This window comes from Talpa occidentalis, unplaced genomic scaffold, assembly GCF_014898055.3.
Source record: "Talpa occidentalis isolate TD23 unplaced genomic scaffold, MPIMG_talOcc4v2.1 talOcc4.14, whole genome shotgun sequence".
In the NCBI taxonomy this organism is placed as follows: Eukaryota; Metazoa; Chordata; class Mammalia; order Eulipotyphla; family Talpidae; genus Talpa; species Talpa occidentalis.
Genome location: NW_023601433.1, coordinates 69,634,511 through 69,657,697, shown reverse-complemented (window position 1 = coordinate 69,657,697; position 23,187 = coordinate 69,634,511). Strand labels below are relative to the sequence as shown.

At 40.7% G+C, this 23,187-nt stretch overlaps 1 protein-coding gene across 8 annotated transcripts in view; it reads left to right on the top strand.

Annotated features, from left to right (window-relative positions):
• Window positions 1–21,082: 21,082 nt before the first annotated feature.
• Window positions 21,083–23,187, top strand: part of ARHGAP21 (Rho GTPase activating protein 21) — a 102,905-nt gene continuing 100,800 nt past the window's right edge. For 5 of the 8 annotated variants that reach the window (XM_037510724.2, XM_037510720.2, XM_037510721.2 and 2 more), the window contains exons 1-2: window positions 21,083–21,140; window positions 22,522–22,968. In XM_037510724.2, the coding sequence (XP_037366621.2) occupies window positions 22,891–22,968 (78 nt within the window). In that variant the 5' untranslated portion in view covers window positions 21,083–21,140; window positions 22,522–22,890. Of the gene's footprint in view, window positions 21,141–21,560; window positions 21,671–21,948; window positions 21,968–22,521; window positions 22,969–23,187 lie in introns of those variants that run through there. The other 3 variants (XM_054695168.1, XM_054695167.1, XM_054695169.1) reach the window with 3 other exon arrangements.

The following is a 23,187-nucleotide window of genomic DNA, read 5'->3' as shown; positions in this document are numbered from 1 at the left end:
AGGCACAGGAAAAAAACATTTAATGAAATATCATATTCATTCCTGACAAATAGTCTCAACAAAAATACTACAGTTAATACTATACTTAATGTTGAAATACAGAAAATCAGGAACAAAATAAGAATGTTGGCTCTTCCCAAATAGTGGACAAGGTACTCATATGACCTATGAAGAAGTATATATAGTGTTATGTGAAAGTAACTTGGATTAGTATATTGATAATAATTTAAAAAAAACTGGAAGAAACCCAAATATCCATCAGCAGTGAGTAAATACTGAATGGATAATCAAATTGTGGTATATAGAAATACATACAATGAAGTATATTTATACTTAACAATAAAAAACAGAACTACTAATACAACAATATTAATCATTCTCAAAAACAGTATGTTGAGTGAAAAAAGTCATGTTATAGGGCAGCCCCGATATTGAACAGGTTGCCTGGCTGTGGGTCCTCACCCGCATGCTTAAAAGGGACTTATGAATACTCCACTACAGGCACACACAAAAGGTTAATAAAAGGTTTATTTACAAGAGAAAAAGAAATAAGGAAAATGTACAACTCAGGGAGAAAATAGGGAAACAAAGTCTTTAATGCGTCCTACCCGATCCGCGGACCTGGAAACCCAAAAAGCACTCTCCGAGCTGGCTGGACGCTGCAAGCTGGCGGAGAGTCAAAATGGGGGAACCCCTCCAAAGCCCACATGTCTGGCTTTATACCAACCTGGCTGCTTAACCCCACCCTCAGGTCCCAGCCACCTTCCCTTTGGTGGTGATGGGATATGGAGTTCCCAGTGTCTTTGGCTTTGGCCTGGGGTGGGGGTGTAGTCCACAAAGCCTGTATGGAATTAGCTTTAGGACATCCTTTTCCCCCTAACAGTCAATCACACAAAAAAGTAAAAAACCTATATTTTTCTATTAAGTTAAAGAAAGGCAAAACAAATTCATGCAAACAGGAATAAGAAATGTTTTTTCCTGTATGCTGAGGATTAATTGGAAGAAAGTATGAGAGAACCTTCTGGGGTTATGGAAATGTTTGTTGTCTTGTTTTGGGTAGTAGTTACATGGGTAAACAAATTCATCAGCATATATGCTTCAGACACCTGCATTTTATTATACATAAACTCTGCTCTAAAGATTATAGAAATATTAACCTTGTCAGGTGACAGAAAGTTACTGATAGTGTGTAAAGCGTACTTGTGCTTCTGAGCATTTATTTAATATTTTTTAAGTTAAGCTTCAAATTTTGCCTCTGTAAACCATTAAATATATTTCATCTATTTTAGACCTAAAAATGCATGTGACTATAAAAATTGTATATATTTCTGTGCCTTTACTTATTTAAAGAGAAGTTTCATGAAATAGTGCAGGAGTTAAGCCATGTGTAAAGACAGAAAAAAAAAACAAATGCTCTTGAAACGTTGGTGATGAGATCAGACTTCAAGTCTGAAATGAAGCTCCACAACAACAAAGGTAGAAAACAATGAACAATGGGAGAACATTAAAAATCATAGGAATAATTAAACATACTAGAACTAATAGAATAGAAGTCATGGATATGAATACCCAACAAGCAATGATGCATGTGGAGAAACATAACTCAGGAAATATGTGTTACAACTGTGAGCCCTTCAATGACCTTGGGTCCTGTTCTCATACCATGCATACCTCTCATACCATGGGACACAAATATGCCTTTCATATTCTAAAGAAGACTATTTCCTATATGCTCAACCATTCCAGTGTCCATCTACAAGCACTGGGACAGGCATTTGGACAGCAGCTAAATTTTTTGAAATCTTTATTTCTTCCCAGACAACTATATTTTATTCCCTGAAACTTTGTTCATTGGATTCATTAAGTGATATAATTGAGAAAAAGAGTATAACATGAGTTAATAATGAAGTTATTAGTTAATAGTTTGAGAAATAGGATTTGTTAATATAATTAATGATTAAGATCTGCCAGAATGGAGGATGTTGGCAGATTGCAGGCACTTTATTATGGTCTGTTTTATATAAGGGTTGCTTGCTGACTATTTGCTCTGTTCACTTTCAAGATCTGTGAGAGTAGGGACTGTGTTTTACTTCTCTATGTTATCTCCTTCAGCACCTTGAACATAACAGGAGATTAGCAAGTATTTACCCTATTAAAATTAATCAAATGCCCTTTACTTGTTTTTCAGCATTTCCAGGTTCTCCAGTGTCTCTCTGTCACAAGTCACCCTAATGTTCCTTCATTACTCTTTTTTTAGTGTGTTTTGAAGGTGAATATTTTTTATTCATTCATGTACCTCTTACTGATTTTTTCCCTCTTTCCTGAAGTTTAACAGCTAAATAGATAAGCTATTTCCATTTGTGGTATAAGTACTATTACCTCTATGATTTCCTCCAAAAGAAAGAGCAATAAATAAAACAGGGCAAATATAAGCTGTGTCAACATAGCAAAACACCTGCAGAACGACTTGAAGCTGACAAAGACTTACGCAACTTTTTAATGGTTTGCCTTGGATCCAACAGTAAGATTTTCCTGACAGTAACTCTCTCCATGCCAAAAAGATCATGACCCTTGAATCTGACTGATGGAGAAATTGAGTATAATACTGTACTGTCACTTCTGGGAATGACAATAATATATGTGGTTAGAATCTTGGCCACAAAGAGATGTTGAATGTAAATTAGCACACAAAGCAGAAAATGATGATTGCAAACCAAAACATCTAAAATATACATAGGATGTAGCATCTGCAAAAACAGTTTTAACTTATAGCCCCTTCTCCTTAATACACACCCACAGACACACACACACACCCCCCAAACCAAGGGGGTGCCTATCATTTTCTTCATTCTACAAATAAGGAACTAGGTGCTGAGCATTGGAGAAAGTCATAAAACCATATTTCTCCTTGATATTTCTGACACCTATGAATTAATCATCTAATTCAATTTATAAAATGTGTAGTACTGTTGGCTTTTGGTAGAGTCATTTCTCAGCTGAATCATTTCAAGTGACTTTTAGCTTAAAAAACATATAACATTTCTCCCTATTGTCCACTAAAATAGCTATAAAACCATAGGAAGAAAGAAAAAATGTATCAAAAGTAAAATTAAGACGAATACATAACTTATCAAACTCTAAGGTGAATTTTATCTAACTGAATAGTAATTTAACAAGTATTAATGAGAAATATTAAGAACAAACATAATGGCAATTAGTCTTTCCAAAGTTGTAGCCTCCATCAACTGAGAAAATCCCAGACACAGCCTCACGGTATATCTAAACCACCCGAAAAGAGGTAGGAACATGATTTTTACCTTCGCTGTTATTTCTGAAGTCAGAGACCCTGTATCTGTACAAATTAGAATACTACTCAGATGATACTTCACCTATAGATCTTAACTTGTCAGCCTACATAACTGAGGCAGAGTGTTCTTTCTCTTGCCCTTTGCTTCATGCTCTGTACCTCCATATCTTTCTCTATATCTGCATTAGCTGGTACAGTAGGTATAAAGTCCTTGAGGCACGATCTTTGAGTCAGAATACATTCCCATGACTGTTAGTCATTTTCATTATTTTATTTTTTAGACATAATTATAATTCGAGAGAGTGAGTGGGCAGAAAGTAGGACTCAGGAAGGCTTGTGGTAGTATCTTACAGGTACAGAGTCCACATGTAAAGTTCCAAAAGCAGGAGGCCAAGATTAGAGAATCCCGGTAGGGATAGTATACTAATCAGGGTTCTCCAGAGAAGCAAAACCAACAGGATGTACACAGAGGTTTAGTATAAGGAATTATCTGACACAGTTACGTAGGCTGACAAGTGCTAAAATCTGCAGTGACAATCTGGAGACCCGGGAGATCTGATGGGGGTGGTTCCAGTCTGATAGTGAACAGGTTCAAAGAGTCAGTGTTTCAGTTTGAGTCCAAGGCAGGAGAAAACAATGCCCTAAATGAAAGGTAGTAAAGGAGAAGGAATCCTCTCTTACTCAGCCTTTTTTATCTATTCAGATTCCAACTGACTGGAAAAGGCTTATCCTTGTTAGGGGAGGTAATCTGCTTCATTAAATTTACCCTTTCAAATATTAATCTCATTCAGAAACACCCCCATAGATACACCCAGAATAATATTTGGCCAAATATCTGTGTACCCTTAGACCCAGCCAAATTGAGACAATATTAACCATCACAAGTACCTACTGAGGATATTAATTTTCAAGCACTCCATAAGAGGTCATAAGTTGAGTTCATAAAGGACATGTGGGATATATACACACTGAAATACCATGCAGCTGTGTAAAAAAAGTTGAAATTCTGACATTTGCAGTAACATGAATGAACCTAGAGACTATTGTGCTTAGCAAAATAAGTCAGATGGAGAAAGATGAACTATGTATGATTTCACTCATATGTATTATATATAGAAAGAACTAACAGATGAACTAAATAAAACAGACTATAAAACCAATTAGTGATTAACAGAAGGGGAAGGGGGGGTGGTAAATCAGATAAAATGGTCAATTGTATATTGAAGGACAGAATTGGACCTTTAGTGGTGAATTTAACATAATTTATAAAGATGTTGATTTATGCTGATACTCACAAGAAACTTAATTTTATTATGTAATGTTACTTCAATAAAAAATTATTTAAAACATCTTTAAAAACCCAATGAGTAGAATCATAATAATTGAAAATATAAAAACTGCAGCATTTTTTCGAAGATTTATTTTTTCATGCATACAAGAACCTGGGTACAGGCCAGATGTGCGGGAGGGTGAGAGGATTCACCAGAGACAGAGTGGGGAACAGAACAGGCAGACTGACTGAAATACACTGAAAACTGCAGCATTTTAACGGACTCTCAAACAATATATCTGAGAAGGGAATTCAATCTTCCCATGTATGTGCAGAAAGTGGGGTCAGGATAGTCCATACTTCATATGTTCACCAACAAAAGTACAACTAGATCACAACTTATTCAAGAACTAGTAGCCACCGAGAAATAAAACTCTATGAAAATGTATAAAAGAAGAAGAAAAAAATCTCCAAAAATTTTGGAAAATTTTCAGGAATCTCTTTGACTTCCTCAATAGAATGCAGGGGAATACTATATCAAGGAATCATATTAGAAGAAAAAGAATAAAGAAAAAGACCAAAATAATTACAGAAATGAAAAAATGATTTGAGGGCCCCCCTGATGGTGCAAAGGGTAAAGTCTCAGCACTATTAAGCTATTGCTAGCCACTGAGGCTTGAGTTTCATCCCCTGCCAGGAAGTTAACCCACATGGCACAGGAGACCTCTCCAGTATCACCCACCACCCCTCTGTAGTATATTTCAGTAGATTTGCGTGTTCTATTCCCCACTCTGGGGAATCCTCTCACACACACTCCTTCGCCCCCACACCTCTGGCCTACACCCCAGTTCTTATATGCATAAATAAATAAAAAATAAACCTTTAAAAGAGAAAAAGAAAAGATGAGTTGAAAAGCAAAGTGGGTAAAATAAGAACTTCAAAAGAGCAAAAAATAAATAGCAAAATGTAGAATTATTTTTCACTTCCAAAGACAAGTTTATGATTTTCCTGAATATGCAAGGGCTAAGAAGTTGAGTTTTTGCCCTTAGTCATTGCATATATTCAGATTTTTTATTGGCATTCTAGTCATGAAATAAGAAAAATAAATAAGACAAGAAAAATAAATAGATATAAATATCAGAACAAGGGAGAAACAGAAACTATTAGAGCAAATAAGAGAGTTCTTCATGTTGGCCAGTTATAAAATAGATATAAAAAACTGATCATTTTCCTGAAAATCAGTGATTTGAAAATATAGTAGGCAAATATCCTAATTATAAATCACCATAAAGTATGAAATACCATATAGAACAGGTGTAAGGTAGTCTATGTCTTGTAAGTTTATGTAATTATACTCTGTGACATTTCTACAATGATAAAATAACATAAAGATGCATTTTTCATAACATCCCTGTTGTTAAGAGACACATGACTACATATAAAATAACCATAAGATGGATGCGTGAAAAGATGCTCTCTATCAACAGCTATTAGGAAAACGCAAATTAAAATCACAACGAGCTATTACTACACATCTATTAGAATGGCTACAATAAAAAATAATTTTAACACCAAATGCTAACAAGCACAGGGATAAACTGTAATACTCATTCATTGTTGGAGGGAAAGGAAACTGATCACTCCAGAGTCACTACAGAAAAAACTTTGGCATTCTTCTTGAAAACCATATAACTACCATATGACCAAGCAATTTGCATTTTAGCGTATTTATCCTAAAGAAATTAAAACTTATGCTCATGGAAAATGCTATACATAAAATTTTTATAGCAATTTTATTCATAACAGCCCCAAATTTATGCAACTCTGATGTCCTTCATGGAGAGAGCAGTAAAACAGACTGCTATATATCCATACCATGGAATACTACTCAGCAATAAAAAAGAACAAACTGTTGTTACATACAACAACCTGAATGAATCTCCAGAGAAGTATACTGAGTAAAATAAAGATGTTCCAAAAATGTTACAAACCATATGATTCCATTCATTGGTTATAAATGATTCCATTTCTATGTTTTACATTCTTGAAATGACAGAAGTATAAAAATATAGGGCAAATTAAGTATTGCTAGGATTTAAAGAAGAGGTTGGTAATGGGAGAAGAGAGAGGTCATGAGAAAAGGGCAACCTGAGGAATTCTTGCAGTGATGGATGTGTTCTCCTATGTCGGCTGCACAGAGATCAATATCCTGGTTTTGCAAGATATCACTATAGGGAGAAACTGGGCAAATGGCACAAAGGATTGTTGCATTCTTTCTTACAACTGCATGGGACTCTACAGTTTAAAAAAAAAAAAAGTTTAATTAATAGGTAGTATGTCTAAATCCAGAAAACTATATTTATGTTCAAGAGCAACATTAAGACACACTCAGGTTTACTACTCTAGTAGCCTTTATGACTGAGGGTGTGGGGTGTGGTGACAGCAAGGATTGAAGAAGTTCTTTAGTGGAATTTAAAAATACAGACCTCATGAAAGCAAATGGAAAACCTACTAAAAGACACAACATAATAAATTAGATAAACAGCATTAAGACTAAACAGTGGTGGGGCCTCCCCAGTGGTGCAGCGGTGGAGCGCTGGGTTGCAAAGCTGCCCGCAGCCTCTGCAGCGCCGGTTCGATACCCGGCTGCTCCCCGGCCACCAGAGGAGGGTCCCACATGGCGCGCAGACCTCTCCTGCCGCCCGCTGCTCCCCTCAGCAGTGTACTTCGGTCCTTCTGCCTGCTCTGCTCCCTGCTCTGCTCCCTGCTCTGGCTCTGGTGAATTTTCTCACCCTCCCGCGCTTCTTACTGTACCCAGTGCATGTATAAACAAACAAACAAACAAACAAATAAATAAATAAATAAAATACATGCGTCTTAAAAAAAAAAAAGAAGACTAAACAGTGGTATTATGGTATTTACTTCAAAATATCACATCTACTAAATGAGGGTAAAAGCATATTATTGAGACCATTCTCTCCCACAGCTCTCCGTAGCATTAAACACCTAGATTAATGCTTAATGCTCTCACTTGGTACAGTTTTCATAGTGCTTTTGTATGTTGTTTGTTGTTTGTCTGTTGTTTCAGTTTTAACAGTGCTTCAATATTCACTTCAAATGTGCGTTAATTGGACTCATACATTCTTCTCCATGAGAATAAGAAGGTGAGCTTTATGAATTTTATTAAAACCTTTTACGTTTCAGAGTTATTTTATTTCTTAATATAATAGGCACAGTTAAGTTAAATCTCAACTTGAGAAATACTTTCTATGGAAATAAGGGAGAAGAGAGAAAGCCCTTTGGAAAGGACGAATACCCTTCTGTACCACTGAGAAAATCAAAGCTATTTTGATAGGTTTTCATTGCTGCCTCACCCCCTGTTTCTCTTTATTCAAAACCAGAATAACTTCCTGTTGCATTGCCAGATGGTTAAAGTGATTCTGAGGCGACATCGCCCACACGTGCTTTAATGAATTCTAAACAGAGCAGCTCACATTTCTGGACTAAATAAGAACTAAATGCCTTCTGCTCTAGCATAAAGAAAGCAGAGATACAAAGCCTTCCACACTTTTTGAAGTGTCAAGTTTCTGAAGACTTCTGTGATATAACCATTCCATTTTCCTCTACTTGTATCTAAAGCAGTGATTCCCAGCCTTAGCTGTAGGATGGGATTACTCAAGAAGTTTTCAAAAATATTAATGCCTGGGTTGTAACCCCAAAGATCTGTCTCCAGTGTGACTTGGGCCTCTAGAGTTTTTAATGCCCCAAGAGATTTCAAATATACAGTTCAGGTTGAGAAGCATAAGACTTTATATATGTCATGTAATCCAGGTACTGTTTAACTTGCCCTTTTTATCAACTCATTTCCTAGCCTATGAAACTGTATTTTTCAAAAAAAGTAATTGAAATTCTAAATAAAACTTTGTATCAAGGCTCTAAATTCCCTCCTCAGTGATTAGACCAACTTTAAGTTATTAGATTTGGTAGCATGGGCATTTATGAATAAACTGGAGGTCTGATGTGTAGCAATTGTAATTTGGCTGACATATCACCTTACATGGATGAGAATGTTATGTATTGAAGAGACCCCCCAACAAGAAGTGATGGAAAGGACACAAGAAAAAACCTTATCACACTGTTGATGAGAATGTGAACTGGTGAAACTATATGGAAAACAATCTGGATTTATCTTTAAAAATTAAAATGGAGGTGCAGCAGATCTCTCCTGTCGCGCCCACTGCTCCCCTCAGCAGTGTATTTCGTCAGTATGCCTGTTCTGTTCCCCACTCTGTCTCTGGTGAATCCTCTCACCCTCCTGCACATCTGGCCTGTACCATGGTTCTTGCATAAATAAATTAATTAATTAATTTAAAAAATTTAAAATGGAAATACTGTATGACCTGGCAATCCCACTCTTGGATAAAAATCCACAGAATATGAAGCTATTAACAACAAAATCCTATACATTCAACAATATTCACAGCAGAATATTTACAACAGCTAGGACTTGGAAGCAGCCTAAATTTCCTTCAATGGATGAATGGATCAAAAATAAGTGGTACAGGGCCTCCCCGGTGGCGCAGCGGTTGAGCGCTGGGTTGCGAAGCTGCCCGCGGCCTCTGCGGCGCCGGTTCGATCCCCGGCTGCTCCCCGGCCACCGGAGGAGGGACCCACATGGCGCGCAGACCTCTCCTGCTACTCGCTGCTCCCCTCAGCAGTGTACTTCGGTCCTTCTGCCTGCTGTGTTCCCCACTCTGGCTCTGGTGAATTCTCTCACCCTCCCGCGCTTCTGACTGTACCCAGTGCTTGTATAAATAAATAAATAAATAAATCTTTAAAAAAAAAAAAAAAGTGGTACATATACACCACGGAGTATCAATTTGCCATAAGAAAAGATGGAATGCAGTCATTTTCAACAAAATTATGTTCAGCAAAGGAAGTCAGAATGATAAAAATGAATATTGGACATTCAAATAGCAGACAACATAAAACACTTTTTCACAATGTAAAACACTTAAAAATGAGTGGATATCAGTAAACATTCTGAAGACTCTGAAATTAAGAGGGAGGGGGGAGGAGAAAGGACCAAACAAAAGAGGGGTGAAGGGAGGGGAGGGGAGGAGAGAGGATAGAGGAGAAGAGAGGACAAAGAGAAAAAAAGAAAAGAAATAGCTAGTTTATCTCATGTTTGTCCTGAAATCATGCGATCATGTAGCTGTGTCTCCAATATCCCCTATTCTGTTCCAAAGTATATTGCATTTACGTTAAGTCTCTGTTCAATGTGTGGCTGATAGTTGCTGAAAATCCTCCAATTTTTTTTTTTTTTAATTTTCTAGAGGCATGTCTTATTTATCTATTTGTTTGTTTGTTTGTTTGGTTGGTTTATACATGCACTGGGTACAGTCAGAAGCCGGGAGGGCGAGAGAATTCACCAGAGCCAGAGCCGGGAGCAGAGCAGGCAGAAGGACCGAAGTACACTGCTGAGGGGAGCAGCGGGCGGCAGGAGAGGTCTGCGTGCCAAGTGGGACCCTCCTCCGGTGGCCGGGGAGCAGCCGGGGATCGAACCGGCGCCGCAGAGGCCGCGGGCAGCTTCGCAACCCAGCGCTCAACCGCTGCGCCACCTGGGAGGCCCTCTCCAATTTTTTATAATACTAAAAAAGTCTTACCCTCTCTCTGGAATAACACCTTTTCCTAACCAGGATAATCCAGAGTGTCCAAAACTCTCATAGTACATTTCCCAAAATGCAGTTGCAACATGCATCCACTTAAGTTACTCACATTCAACTATGCATTTCTTACAGAATAGTGAGCAATGCCAACTTGTACAGTGTAAATGATGTTACTTATCTTAAAAAGCTTTCTGCCAAAAGCAAAAATGAAATGGGAAACATGAGTCTGCGTAACCTTCATTCCAAGCTTCTCATTTTGCTCTTCTAAGAGTAATTCTTTATTACATAAATGCTTTTTTTCATACAACATGGTCCCAAAAAATATGCCAACCACTTCCACGCATTCATCTGAAGAATCAATGACATCTTCTATTGCTGGAGGAAACATTGGTAGGGATGTATAGGTTGACAACTTACTCATCTTCACTTCCTAAAGCATTTTCAAAGGTAATATTGTTTATATATAATTTTCTCTTTGTAAGTGCTGATTTTAAACCAGGGTCAACAAACTTTATGCAGAAAGTCAGATGGCAAATATTTTAGGCTTTGTGGGTTATCTGGTCTCTGTCACAATTACTCAATGTCTACCTCTGTGACATGAAAGCAGCCATAGGCCAAAGGTAAATAAATGGACATAGCTGTGTTACAATAAAACTTTATTTACAAAACAGACAATGGGTCAGGTTTATCCATGGGTCCTGGCTTGCTAACTCCTGCTTTAGACAATACCTTATATTAGACAATCCCTTCTGTAGATGCCACTTAAGGACCCCACATAACCATCCAGATGAGCTCTGACAGAAAGAACTGTCCAGGATTGGTTTTGGCACTTCAAGGCAGCTTGTCTTTGAGATCTTTGTCTCAAGTGAGGTGAAAGTCCTCATAATCCCTGAGGCTAGCAGTCTTTGTGAGTAATTCCACAGAAACATGCTCAAACATGGCCATATACAGATACACCCACTTACGTCCCCTCACACACATTCACACATTCTTCTCCCCAGGACAAACAATTCTAAGACAATAGTCTTCATCCACACTTAAGGAAAAGAAACAGCTTCCTAGATGCAACAAAGTCTGCACAAGTGTCTCTGCTCACAGAAGAGATTGAATCCTCCCTTATACTCAGAGCCATTTCAATACTTTTCTTCTCACTTTCTTCCTCTGGGTTATTTCAAGGAACCTACCTGTGCATAGAAAATGAGGCTCCTGATGATGCCTTTCCAAAACAATGCAGTCCTCAAACCCTTGTATCAAAGAACAACTTCCTGGGTTTTGAAATGATAGATTTTTTTTACAACATACAAGGCTATGATCCCCTGTAATTATCTCTGGAGAAGGGAAACTATAGAAAAATGTAATCTCCTCCCCGATTGGAATCAAAATAAGGGGGTTGCAATTGCATGGGGAATATAAAAATAAAATTTATAAAAAAAAAGAAAGAGATGGAGAGAAATATGTAAAATATGCATAAAGAAAAGCAATAAACTTTTGACCATAAAACTTTTTAAAATTGTAACTTTTCAGTTTAATCAGTACATTCTAATTAAAGCCTAATTAAATATTCAAAAAATGTAATCTCCTATATTTTTGAGCCCCTAGAGGTCACAGTAGCACGTGGATGTGATTCTTCTGGTTGCATCTGAGAATAGAGGGGTTGTTAAGCTATTATTTGCTGGCAATCCTTATTTCCAACCACCATGAAGAGGAAAGGGACTAGGAAGGCACAACTCCATTTCCTTTAAAGGAAGATCTCCAGGGTGGCACAGACTCATTTTATACCCACATTTCATTGCAAATTTTGTCATATGGCCACACCTATTTAGAAGGAAGACTGGAAAATGAAGTCTAGCTTGTTGACCATGTGACCAGTTAAAATGTTATTATTACTTAAGGAGAGAACAGATATTGAGGGACATTTAATATCTGTCTCATTGTATCTTTGAACAGTTTTTAGGTTCATGAGTTCTAAATTCTTTGTTAGAGTTATTAATTTCTCAAAATTGGATTTCTATATTTTTCACATCCTATCTATCAAATTTAGCCCCTTAGGCTTTTACTTTGTAGTTGATATATATACATTTTTAAAGATTTATTTATTTGTTTGTTTGTTTTTGTTTTGTTTATACATACAAGCACCAGGTACAGTCAGAAGCTCAGGAGGGTGAGAGAATTCACCAGAGCCAGAGCAGGGAGCAGAACAGGCAGAGGGACCAAAGTACACTGCTGAGGGGAGCAGCAGGCAGCAGGAGAGGTCTGCGCACCATGTGGGACCCTCACCCGGTGGCTGGGGAACAGCCAGGGATTGAACCAGCGCCACAGAAGCTGCGGGCAGCTTCGCAACCCAGCGCTCAACCGCTGCGCCACCGGGGAGGCCCTGTATTTGATATATTTTTAAATGTCCATAATCCATCCCACTATTTTTAGTCAGCTATTTCTTCCTATTCTTTCTTGTTTCTAATTTGTTGATTACTTTTGTCATGGTATTAATTTTTTGCTTCTCAGTATCCTCCTTCAACTATTCTAGTTTCTTTAGTATCTCATTTGTTTTCCTGTCATTTCACTTTTGATACATCTTATTTCCTATAGGGTATAACAAGTTTATACCTCTATTTTTCTTCCATTTACTGGGGGGAATTGTCTTCTATAGTACATTCTTTCTTTTTATAACATAGTATGCTTCTTTATTCCACTTCCCATTTTTCCCCACCATTTAAAATATTTTCATGAATCATTTAATTTTCTTCCCATTCATCTTTGATGAGGATTTACCATCTAGATTTTCTGGGGGTACATTACCTTCGAGTGCTTGGGTTTCCTGTTGGATTCAGTCAATGATGTGCCACTGCAGGAAGCTGGAAAAGGGCAAAATTGGGTTCACAAAATGTGATACAAGATTGAACCCTTTCATTTATTCAAAGTCTATGTTTTTCTTTTTAATTTTTTTAAAAGCTAAAATTTAATAAGAGAAAAGTTATGTAGGCTTGCAACTATCCTCCTTAAGCCCAGATGTGAAATGCTACATATTAACCTGAAATTCTTTCCTTTCTAAAGGAAGAACCCGTGGTGAGTTAACTTTTGGATTAGTAGGGAATGTAGGCAATTTTAGGAATAGGAGAATGGAATCTCAATGCTATGCTGTGTTGAAAGACACCCAGTTTCACTGAGTCAAGGAAAGGAGAAGTCTTTAGATGTCTTCCTACTTCTGCCCCATGAAGATGAGTGGGAAACTGGAATATTTTCTCACTCTAGTGGGAAAGATGTGGTTGCTCTGGAGTAGGTCTGTAATACATGTTTAAAAAAACACAATTTTGAGCACAGTTTCCTACTGAGAATGATTGGAATTTAGCATTCTACTTCAAGATGATAAAAACATTTAATTCTCCAGTAGTAATATGGGTTTCTACCCAGATTGCACAGTATTTTCACAGGATGTTCCAGCTCATATGTAGTTGGGTGGGTGGAAACATTTAAAAAACTGTTCATATTTTTAAAGAAAATTGAAACATTTATAAATTAAAATCATAATTCTTAGGATAAAAATTAAAAAACATTTTATTTTTTTCTCAGAATGTAGGAATAAACTCCTAATAATGCTGATGAATGATTCTACCCTACCACCCAATTTTAATTCTGGAGATGCTATTGCTGAAAAATAATTTGAATCCAGAAAAAATGCTTGATTTATGATTATGGATAAACTGGTGGGCTGAAATTTTATAATCACTGCCAAAATGCAAGTGATACTAATTTTTGGCAAGGTATTATGACCAAAAAACCCCAGCTCAGTTGCCAGAGTTGGAGTTAGCTAAAGAGATAAAATGTGACATTTCTAGCAGTGGAGGCCTACATCAAATGTGCTCTTTTTGGACATCTTGTATACTTTATAGTCACCATTTTAGACATAGGCACTCACACACGTATATGTGTTTTCCCACAAACTGGAGAGTTGTTAGGAATTTCTTGAGGTATAAATATTTGATCAATAATGATGACGGTCATCATTCACTTCTCAAATAATTTTGTAGTGTTTTCCATGTGGAAAAACTATGATAGATATTATAAGAATCTGAAAAAAAGGAAAAACCACAGCAATCTGCCTTAGAGTTCAGATAGAAGAGTAATATTTAGTTAAATTAAAATATGATTGGTTATGATTAAGCAACTAGCTAACAGCCATAAACAAATAAACCAAAAGAAATACCCAGAGTGGGCCTCCCCAGTGGCACAGCGGTTGAGCGCTGGGTTGCGAAGCTGCCCGCAGCCTCTGCGGCGCCAGTTCGATTCCCGGCTGCTCCCCGGCCACCGGAGGAGGGGCCCACATGGCGCGCAGACCTCTCCTGCCGCCCGCTGCTCCCCTCAGCAGTGCACTTTGGTCCTTCTGCCTGTTCTGCTCCCCGCTCTGGCTCTGGTGAATTCTCTCACCCTCCCGCGCTTCTGACTGTACCCAGTGCATGTATAAATGAAACAAACAAACAAATAAATAAATAAAACATGCCTCTATAAAAGAAAAAAAAAAAAAAAAGAAATACCCAGAGTACTAGTTCAGAGACAGAAAAGATGACAATAAGTTGAGGGCAGAAAAATGATTCAAGAATTTCTATTTGTGTGGCATTTTGCTAGGCACTGTCTGTACATGTTGAAATAAATCGGTCACTCTGGATTAGAAATTAACCATTGAAGATAGATATTAATCTTGTGGAAAGAAATTATATGCTATATAGAAAATACAGAGTACAAAATTAGAAAATTATTTACATTATTAATTTAAAAGAAGTGATGAAAAGAATCTTTCTTGATTACAGTAGTTAAGCACCTTGCTAGGTGTTGTGCTTTCAGTACAATATGAAAGTCTTTTTAAAGGAAATATTAGTAATCAGTCTTTTTAGTATTGTATGGATAGGAAATAAAATATACAGTATCGTTCTAAATTCAAAAAAATTTTACTCCTCTAAGAGACATTGGTCTTAACTGCTCAGACACATAGTTTTGCAAATGAGTCATCCCAAATTACACATTTTATTTATGGAATTCAAGGGCAAACACTTGTGCCTCATGGACTTGCCAGCATCTACATTCAGAATAGAAATCATCCATAGATTATCACAGAATGACATTAGACCCGAGGCTAGGACACTTTGGTTCTATTTCTAGCTTTCACATTTTTCCTTGATAATGGTTCGCCAAAACAATATTATCATGTCATTAGCAAAGTCAAAACTTAATTTTGAGGATATAGTTCTCATCTTTAAAAAATACCTTGCCTACATTGTGAGAATTATAGTGTACAAGTTTGTCTTCTAGTTGTTATTAATAAGATGTATTAATTGCTTTCCTCCCTTTTTTAAAAAACAAAATAGCCCTACCATCTATTACACCCATTGCAACCTTATTCCCATTCTCTTCACCTCTGGTAACCTTATTTCTGTTCTTAATGTCCACTAGTTGTATTTGTATCTCCTCAGTTTATTTATGCTGCATACATAAGAGAAATCCAGTATGTCTTTGTCTTTCTAATTTCAATACACATAATCCCATCAAATTCCTTCCATCTTGCTAAAAGTGACAACATATCATTATTCCTTATAAGCAAATAGTATTCCATTGTGTATATATATTACATCTTTATCCAATCATCTGTCAGTGTGCATTTAAGGTGCTTCCAAATCTTACCTATTGTAAATAACCACTATGATTGTATACCACACATCTTTATGCAATCATTTATATATGGGCACTTAGGTTTCAAATCTCAGCTGCTATAAAGAACGCTGCAATAAACACTGTAGTGCATATAACTCTTCAAGTTGATGATTTCATATTCATTGGATAGATACACAAAAGTGGAGTTACTGGATCACATGGTAGTTCTATTTATTTTTTTTGAGGAAAGTCCTTACTTCTTTCCAATATGATTGCACGAATTTACATTCCAACCAACAATGTGTAAGGGTTTCTCTTCTTCCATGTCCTCACCAACATTTAATAGTCTTTTTGATGTAAGACATTCTTACGAATGTAAAATGATATCTCATTGTGACTTTGATTTGCATTTCCCTAAAAAGAAGTGATGATGAACTTTTTCATGTCTGCTGCCCATCCATATATCTTCTTTGGAAAAGCGTCTATTCAGATCGTCTGTCCATTTTTAATTGGGTTGTTCACTTTTCTGTTCTTAAAATGGATGTTCTTTATAAACCTTGGAAATTAACTCCTTATCACATGTGTCATGTGCAAATATCTTTTTCCATTCAGTAAGATGCCTTTTAAATTTGCTGATATTTTCTATCGCCGTGCAAAAGCTTTTCAATTTGATGTAATCATAATTGTTCACTGCTTTCATTTCCCTTGTCATTAGGCTGCAGATCCTCAGACATCTCTTATCACTCATGTCATGAAACATATCACCAGTGTTTAAGACATTTTCCTTGTTCCATTATAAGATTGTGAATTTGTTGTCATAAATTAGGTGTCAATATATATACACATACAGATTTATTTCTGGACTCTCATTTCTGTTCTATTGGTCTATGTGTCTATTTTTATCCAATACCATACTATTGCTTTATGATATAGTTTAAAATCAAGTGAGATGATACCTTCATTTTTCTTCTTTTTTCTCAAAATTGCTTTAGCTATTCTGGGTCTTTTGTTGGTCCATATAAATTTTGGTGGTTTTTGTTCTATTTCCTTGAGAAATATCATTGAAATTTTCATAGGGATTGCATTGAATCTGTATATTCCTTTTGGTAGGATGGTAACCAATATTCTCTCCAGCAGTGGATATGGATATCTTTCTGTTTCTTTGTATCTTGTTCTGTCTTTTAACAGCATCTTGTAATTTTCATTGTATAGAATTTTCACCTACTTTGTTAAATTTATTCTTATTTAGTTTTTTTATGTAATTGCAAATGAGACTTTTTTAAATTTCATTATTTGCTACAGGGATGCAACAGATTTTTGAAAATTTATTTATTTATATATAATTTACATCATTGTTCACTTTTGTACAATATTTGTTTTCTCCTCTCATGTATAGTCCCTATAAAATTCCCACCACCAATTCACCCATGCACTATCACCATAGTCCCTTGTGTTCTTCCCTCCCGTTTTGATCCCTCTCCCTCTCCCTCCCATGCAGAATGTCTCTGATTTATAGTTGCCTGTTAATTTGTTTTTTTATTTATTATTATTATTTTTCCTGATCCCTTATTTGGTTCCCCTATATTCCTCCTATAAATGAAACCAATATTTTTCTATTTCCTTCTGACTTATTTCACTGAGCATAATCCCTTCCAGCTCCATCCAAGTTGTTGTGAATAGCATGAGTTTAACTTTTTTGATTGGATGCAACATATTTTTGTGCATTTATTTGGCAGTCTGCAACTTTACTAATTTATTATTTCTGATAGATTTTTGCTGGCATGTTTAGGCTTTCCACATATATTATCAACCCTCTGCAAATAATGATAATTTCACTTATTTTCAAATTTGGATTTCTTTTATTTCTTGTTGTTGAACTGCTCTAAGACTTCTAATACTAAATTTATTATAGTGATGAAAATGTATATCTTTGCCTTGTTCCCTGGCCAGGGAGCTACCCACAAGGTGCAGCAGACCTCTCCTGTCTCGCCTGCTGCTCCCCTCAGCAGGGTATTTCAGTCAGTCTGCCTGTTCTATTCCCTGCTCTGTCTCTGGTGAATTCTCTCACACCCCACACTTCTGGCCTGTACCCCAGTTCTTGTACGCATGAATAAATAAATCTTTTTTAAAAAAAGAGTGCCCAGTTTATTTTACTAAGCATGCATGTAAATGAGAGCTCAAACAGTTATTGAAACATTATTGATGTTCATACCTTCAGAATAGTATAGACCTAATTTTTAACTGGATTATGTTCCTAATAAATATTATATTCCTAATAAATGTCAATATAATGTTGTGTAAAGTAGGATTTCTGATGTGGAGTCCAGATGAACTTCTACTTCATAATTTTGATTGGAATAATATTTTTACATTTTTAAAGTTCCTTTGCATCTACTATCTCATCTACCCATCAAAATAGGGTGCTTCTTACTTCAGGTCCCAGGACAGGACTAGGACCCATGTTTCCCAAATCTTAGTTCTGTGCTTTTGTCCTTCTCCTTCAAACAGTCTAATACACATAAGACATGACAGCAAATTACCATAAGGTAAACATCCTCAAATTTGGGAACATCATAATCATACCTATTCTAACTTAAGATATATATAATAGTAATTTTATAATGGTTCTCAAAAATATCCCAAATATTGGAATGTTATAATCATAGCTATCCTAGGGGTAGGATTAGCATAATAATTAGCATATAGTAAACCAAACAATTGTTATTGTTGTTGTTGGTATTATCATTAAAAAACAAGCTAGAGATAGCTTGTTGTTATGGAGAAAAGCATGAACTCCAGAGAGTTGACACCCTGATCTTGAATCCTGTCTCAGACATACACACCTATTTCATTAAGTTGTGGGTCAAGTTCTTGGAGGAATACCTAGCACAGAGGCAGTGCTATATAGATGGCCGTCACTATTATTACCTGATGACTTAACCACTTACACACATAAGTAATAATTTGCCTGACGTCACATGATGAGCGATGGAGTTGGACAATAATCTTGATCCTTCCATCTCTCTCCTATAGAAACAACTTTCTAGGTTATATTTCACAATTGCTAAAATGTGTTTCTTCCTCTTTTTCATATCTCCTTCCATGACCAATATTTACTCCCCTTTATCAGGCTAAAAGTCTTTTTAAAATCAACATTTTAAAAAAAGTTCCATTTTAGAAATCGTAAGCCTAGATATCTTTAGCTGTTGTGCCAGGCATTATTTTTGCATTCGCAAGGAGCTGTTTTGTACTTAAAATTGTTTTCCCTTTCTGTACATAGCCTATAAGTCCACTAGAGGTACCCGACTTGAACTTGGCATCTCTATTCACTTCTAGTTAATTTACTCAACAATGTCTAGAACTGGCTACTGTTAGGTTATTCAGTAAATTGCCGACTGGGCAGGCATTCCCTCTATTTTACTCTTGTCTCTCTCTCATTAGCTGAGCAGTTTTGCCAGGGGTTCTCATCAGCATGCAAATTTCATGACCACGTAAAAATAATGTACTCAAAGTCTTTCTTCTAATTAGGGCTGAAGATTAAAGCACCTTCTATTCTACTTTTGGGAAAGATGCAAAATTTAAGGCAAGGTATTCAGGCTCCAGGGAGTATTTTTGGCTTTGTTTTTGTTTCTCAAAAATAAAAATAAAAACAAAAACAACCTAAGACTGCGGGGCCCAGGGTGGGGGATGGAGGAAGGGGAGCTGTCGCTCAGTCTTCAGGGAACCCTGTGCCTGTGCTAAGAAAGGTAAGCAGACCTCATAGCTTCTTGGGTTTTTTTGTCCCTCTTTTTTCCCTCACGACGGTGGTGGCAGCTGATCAGACACAATAGCTGGCAGTCCCCCGCCGGGGTGAGGATAAAAATGACCCTCTACGGCAGCAGCAGCAGCAGCAGCAGCAGCAGCAGCAGGAGGGCTGGGAAAGGGCGGGGGGCTGGTTGGGAGGGGGTGAGGAGGAGAGTGACAAGGTGACAAACGCCGCCGCCTCGCGGGCTACCCCACTCCCGCCCCGCGAGCGCCCGGACCCCACCGGCGCACCCACCACCTCCCGGGACAGGAGGCGGGGTGGGGCCTGTAGCCCAGGGGCGGTGGCTTTTCCTCCTGGGGGCGGGGCAAAGGGCGGAGCGACGTCTGAGTAAGCAGCCTCCGATTGGCTCTTGTTCTAGCGTAGCGTCTCCCGATTGGGCCGTTTGCAGCGGGAGATGTTGTGAGGCGCGACGGGGCGGGGCGAGGCGCCCGGGGTCCGTGGCAGGGCCCTGAACGGGGTGGGGCGGGGCGCCAGTTGCGCTCTGGACGCGGAGCCTGTGGGACCCGTCCTGAGGGGCCGCGCGGTCGCCCTTCTTCCGTCCCGCTAGTCACCCCAATTCGTTCAGTTGCTCTGAAGATTAACGGGGGGGGGGCGGGCGGGAGGGGTGTGTGGAGAGAATGGGGTGCAGACCGCTGCTCCCCGACTCCTTTCCTCAGCGCGAGACGCTATTCCGCTGTCGGGCATGAAAGGACACTCCCTTGAAGTCCCCCCCGCCGCTGCAAAAAGGGGCAGAACTCCCCTCAGACGTGCCCCCCAAAACGTGCCCCGTCCCCCCAGCCCCACACTTCTGGCCCCCAGTCCCCTCCCGGCCCTGCCGCCGAGCCCCGAGTCGCTTTCCCCGTGGACACCCGGGTTCCGAGCGCTCCGACCCGGCCGCCCGGAGGCTGGAGGAGGCGGGGTGTCTGAATTTTGGGGGGTTGCCGCGGGGGTGCGAGCAGGTTTGGGAGGAGGCTGGCGAGCGCCGGCTAATCCCCCTTCCCCAGCGTCCGTCCCCGGGACTGTATTATTCAAGACAGAAAATATTCCACCCCGAGCCTCCCCTGGGGAGGGGAGGGGACGGAGGAGGAGTGGGAGGAGGTGGATCCAGGGAGGAAGAAGCGAGAAATCCGCCCCCGGGAAGCAGCTCGGCGCGGCCGCGGCGCGAGGCACTTCTGTCACCGGGCGGTCGTGGGCGCCCGAGCGCGGCCGCGGCCCGGCGAGGCGAGGGGAGAGTCCGGCGGCCGCCGCCCCGCCCCACGCCCTCCCGCGGCGGCCGAGAGCCCGGGGCCCGCCGGGGCAGGTCGCGGCGGTGCCTGGGAGCGGCCGGCCGGGGGCGGCGGCCTCGGCGCGCGGCGGCGGCGGGCAGCGCCGGATCCTCCTCCCGCTCGGACCGGCTCGCGCCGGGCGTGCGGGGCGCGCGGCCTCGGGGTTGGCCAGCCCGGCGCGGATCTCCTCGCCCCGCTTTCTCCGGTGCGTGTCTGTTTTATTTTCCGCCTTAGCTGAGGGGGCGCAACGCCCCCCGGGCGGGTGGGGAGCCCGGCTCGCCGCGGGCTCCCTGCGTTCCCGCCACCCCGGGCCACCCCGCTCGGCGCGGGCGCGGGGCCGGGGGGAGCCCGCGGCGGGAGCGGAGGGGCCGCGCCCGCGTGTGCGGGGCGAGGGAGGGCCGGCGGGCGGAGGGAAGGGCACAAAGGCCGGCGGCGGGCGCCGGGGTCCGGCCGGCCGGCCGTGGAGGAGGGGCGCCTCCCGGCCGCTCATGAATATTAACCGAGCTTGCGGCCTAGCGCGCCCCGGCCGGGTCCGGCGCCGGGCCCGCGTCCCCGCCGCTCTCGCCGCCGCGCCGCGCGCGCTGGGCCGCGCGGGCCGGGAAGGGTGAGCCCCCTGGCTCGCGGGCTTCCCCCCGGCCTCCCCACACCGCTTTCCAACTACATATTTGGGCCGCCCTTCCCGGGGGATCGAGATCCCTGACCCGCCTCTGGAAGGGGCGGAGGAAATAGTGGTAGGTGGGTGTTGGTTTTCTTTTTCCTATATTTTTTTTTCTCCCTCTAAGTGGCCACCGGGAAAGGCTGCGATCGCGTCGACTCGTAGTTTAGGGAGCAACAACTAAATAAAAGTTGCTTGGGCTACGGCTTCATTTATGTAGCTCCAGAATAATGCCCCGGAGCGGGAGCTGCGCCCGAGTTCCACCCGCCGCGGCGCGCACCTCCCCGCCCGCCCGGCGCGGTCCCCACCCAGCCCCGCCGCGGGCCAAGGAAAACAGCCGCCTCCTCGGGGACACCGGCTGGGGCGGAGGGACCGGGGTGAGGGCACCCCCACTCACCCAGCCTGCCTGGAAACGCCCGCCCAGCCGGCGCTGGCCGTGTCCGAGGCTGGTTTTTTGGTTTTTTTTTTTTTTTTTTTTTGGTTTTTTTTTGTTTTTTGGGGGGTGCGGTGGGTGCTTTGGAGAGCGAAGGAGGTGTTTGAAAAGTATGGTCCCATTTCAGTCTCCTGGGGAGATAACTGCCCTTAAATTTACTGGTTGTGTGCCTAAGAACCTACGCCCTTTCTTCTGCTCAGCAAATGCATTAATTAAAATGCATTTGAAAAGGGGGTGTTTTTTCTGAACGCCGCACAACAGCCTTGGGTGTTGTGCGGTGCAGTTATGCGCCCCCACCCCATCTATAGATTTTTCCTTCTTTTTTTTTTTTTTTTTTTTGTATGGGAGGATCATTTCATCTTTCATTCTCGTGGTTCTTCAACAGGATCCAGATAGTCTTGCCAAGTGTTGGCCACGCAAACTCGGGGTAGACATGTGGGCAAGGCTAAGGTCAGCGTCTGGAGAGAAAGTTCATGCCCTTTAACTTTTCTGTTCTAGGGACGATCTCTTTGGGAGCTGACGCTCGAGCCTTCACGACCCATTCGGATTCGTCTTGGACTCGGAAATAGAGCTAGGAGGAAGGGGACCTTTTTCAGCACTTGGTCTCCGAGGCTGCCAAGAAGACCTGTCTTCTTTGTTTTTTTAAGTCTAGAGAAATGGACGAAGACGGTGAAGTCAGTTGAAGCCTGAAGAAATCAGCAGGGCATTTTGAAGGAGCTTCATAAAGACCTTCATTTCTCGGCACATTGTTTCAGCAGCCCTGCACCGCCCCGACGCTGGTGTGGAATTCTTCTTTGGTGTGTGGTAGCATTGACCCCCCAATGTGGACTCCAAAGGGTTGGTCCCTTCTTTGTAATTTGAAATGAAATGATGGCCACTCATCGGACTGGTCTGCGGGAGGGAGATGGTGACAAGCTGAAGGCCTGCGGGTCCCCCGCCTGTGAGGTAAGAACAGCCAGCATCCCCTGCCAGCTTTTAGTAGCCTGTGTTTGTCAGGTAGCCTGGCCATTGGGGGAATCCCCGGCTTTCCTCAGCTTTGGGCTTGGCTGGTGAGTACCCCACCCCGACCAGTGGGGAGGGAAGCCTTGCCCATTTCTGTTAGCAGGAACTAACAGTGATTCTTTCTCAAGAACGTTTTCCTTACCTTGATATGTCCCCATAATG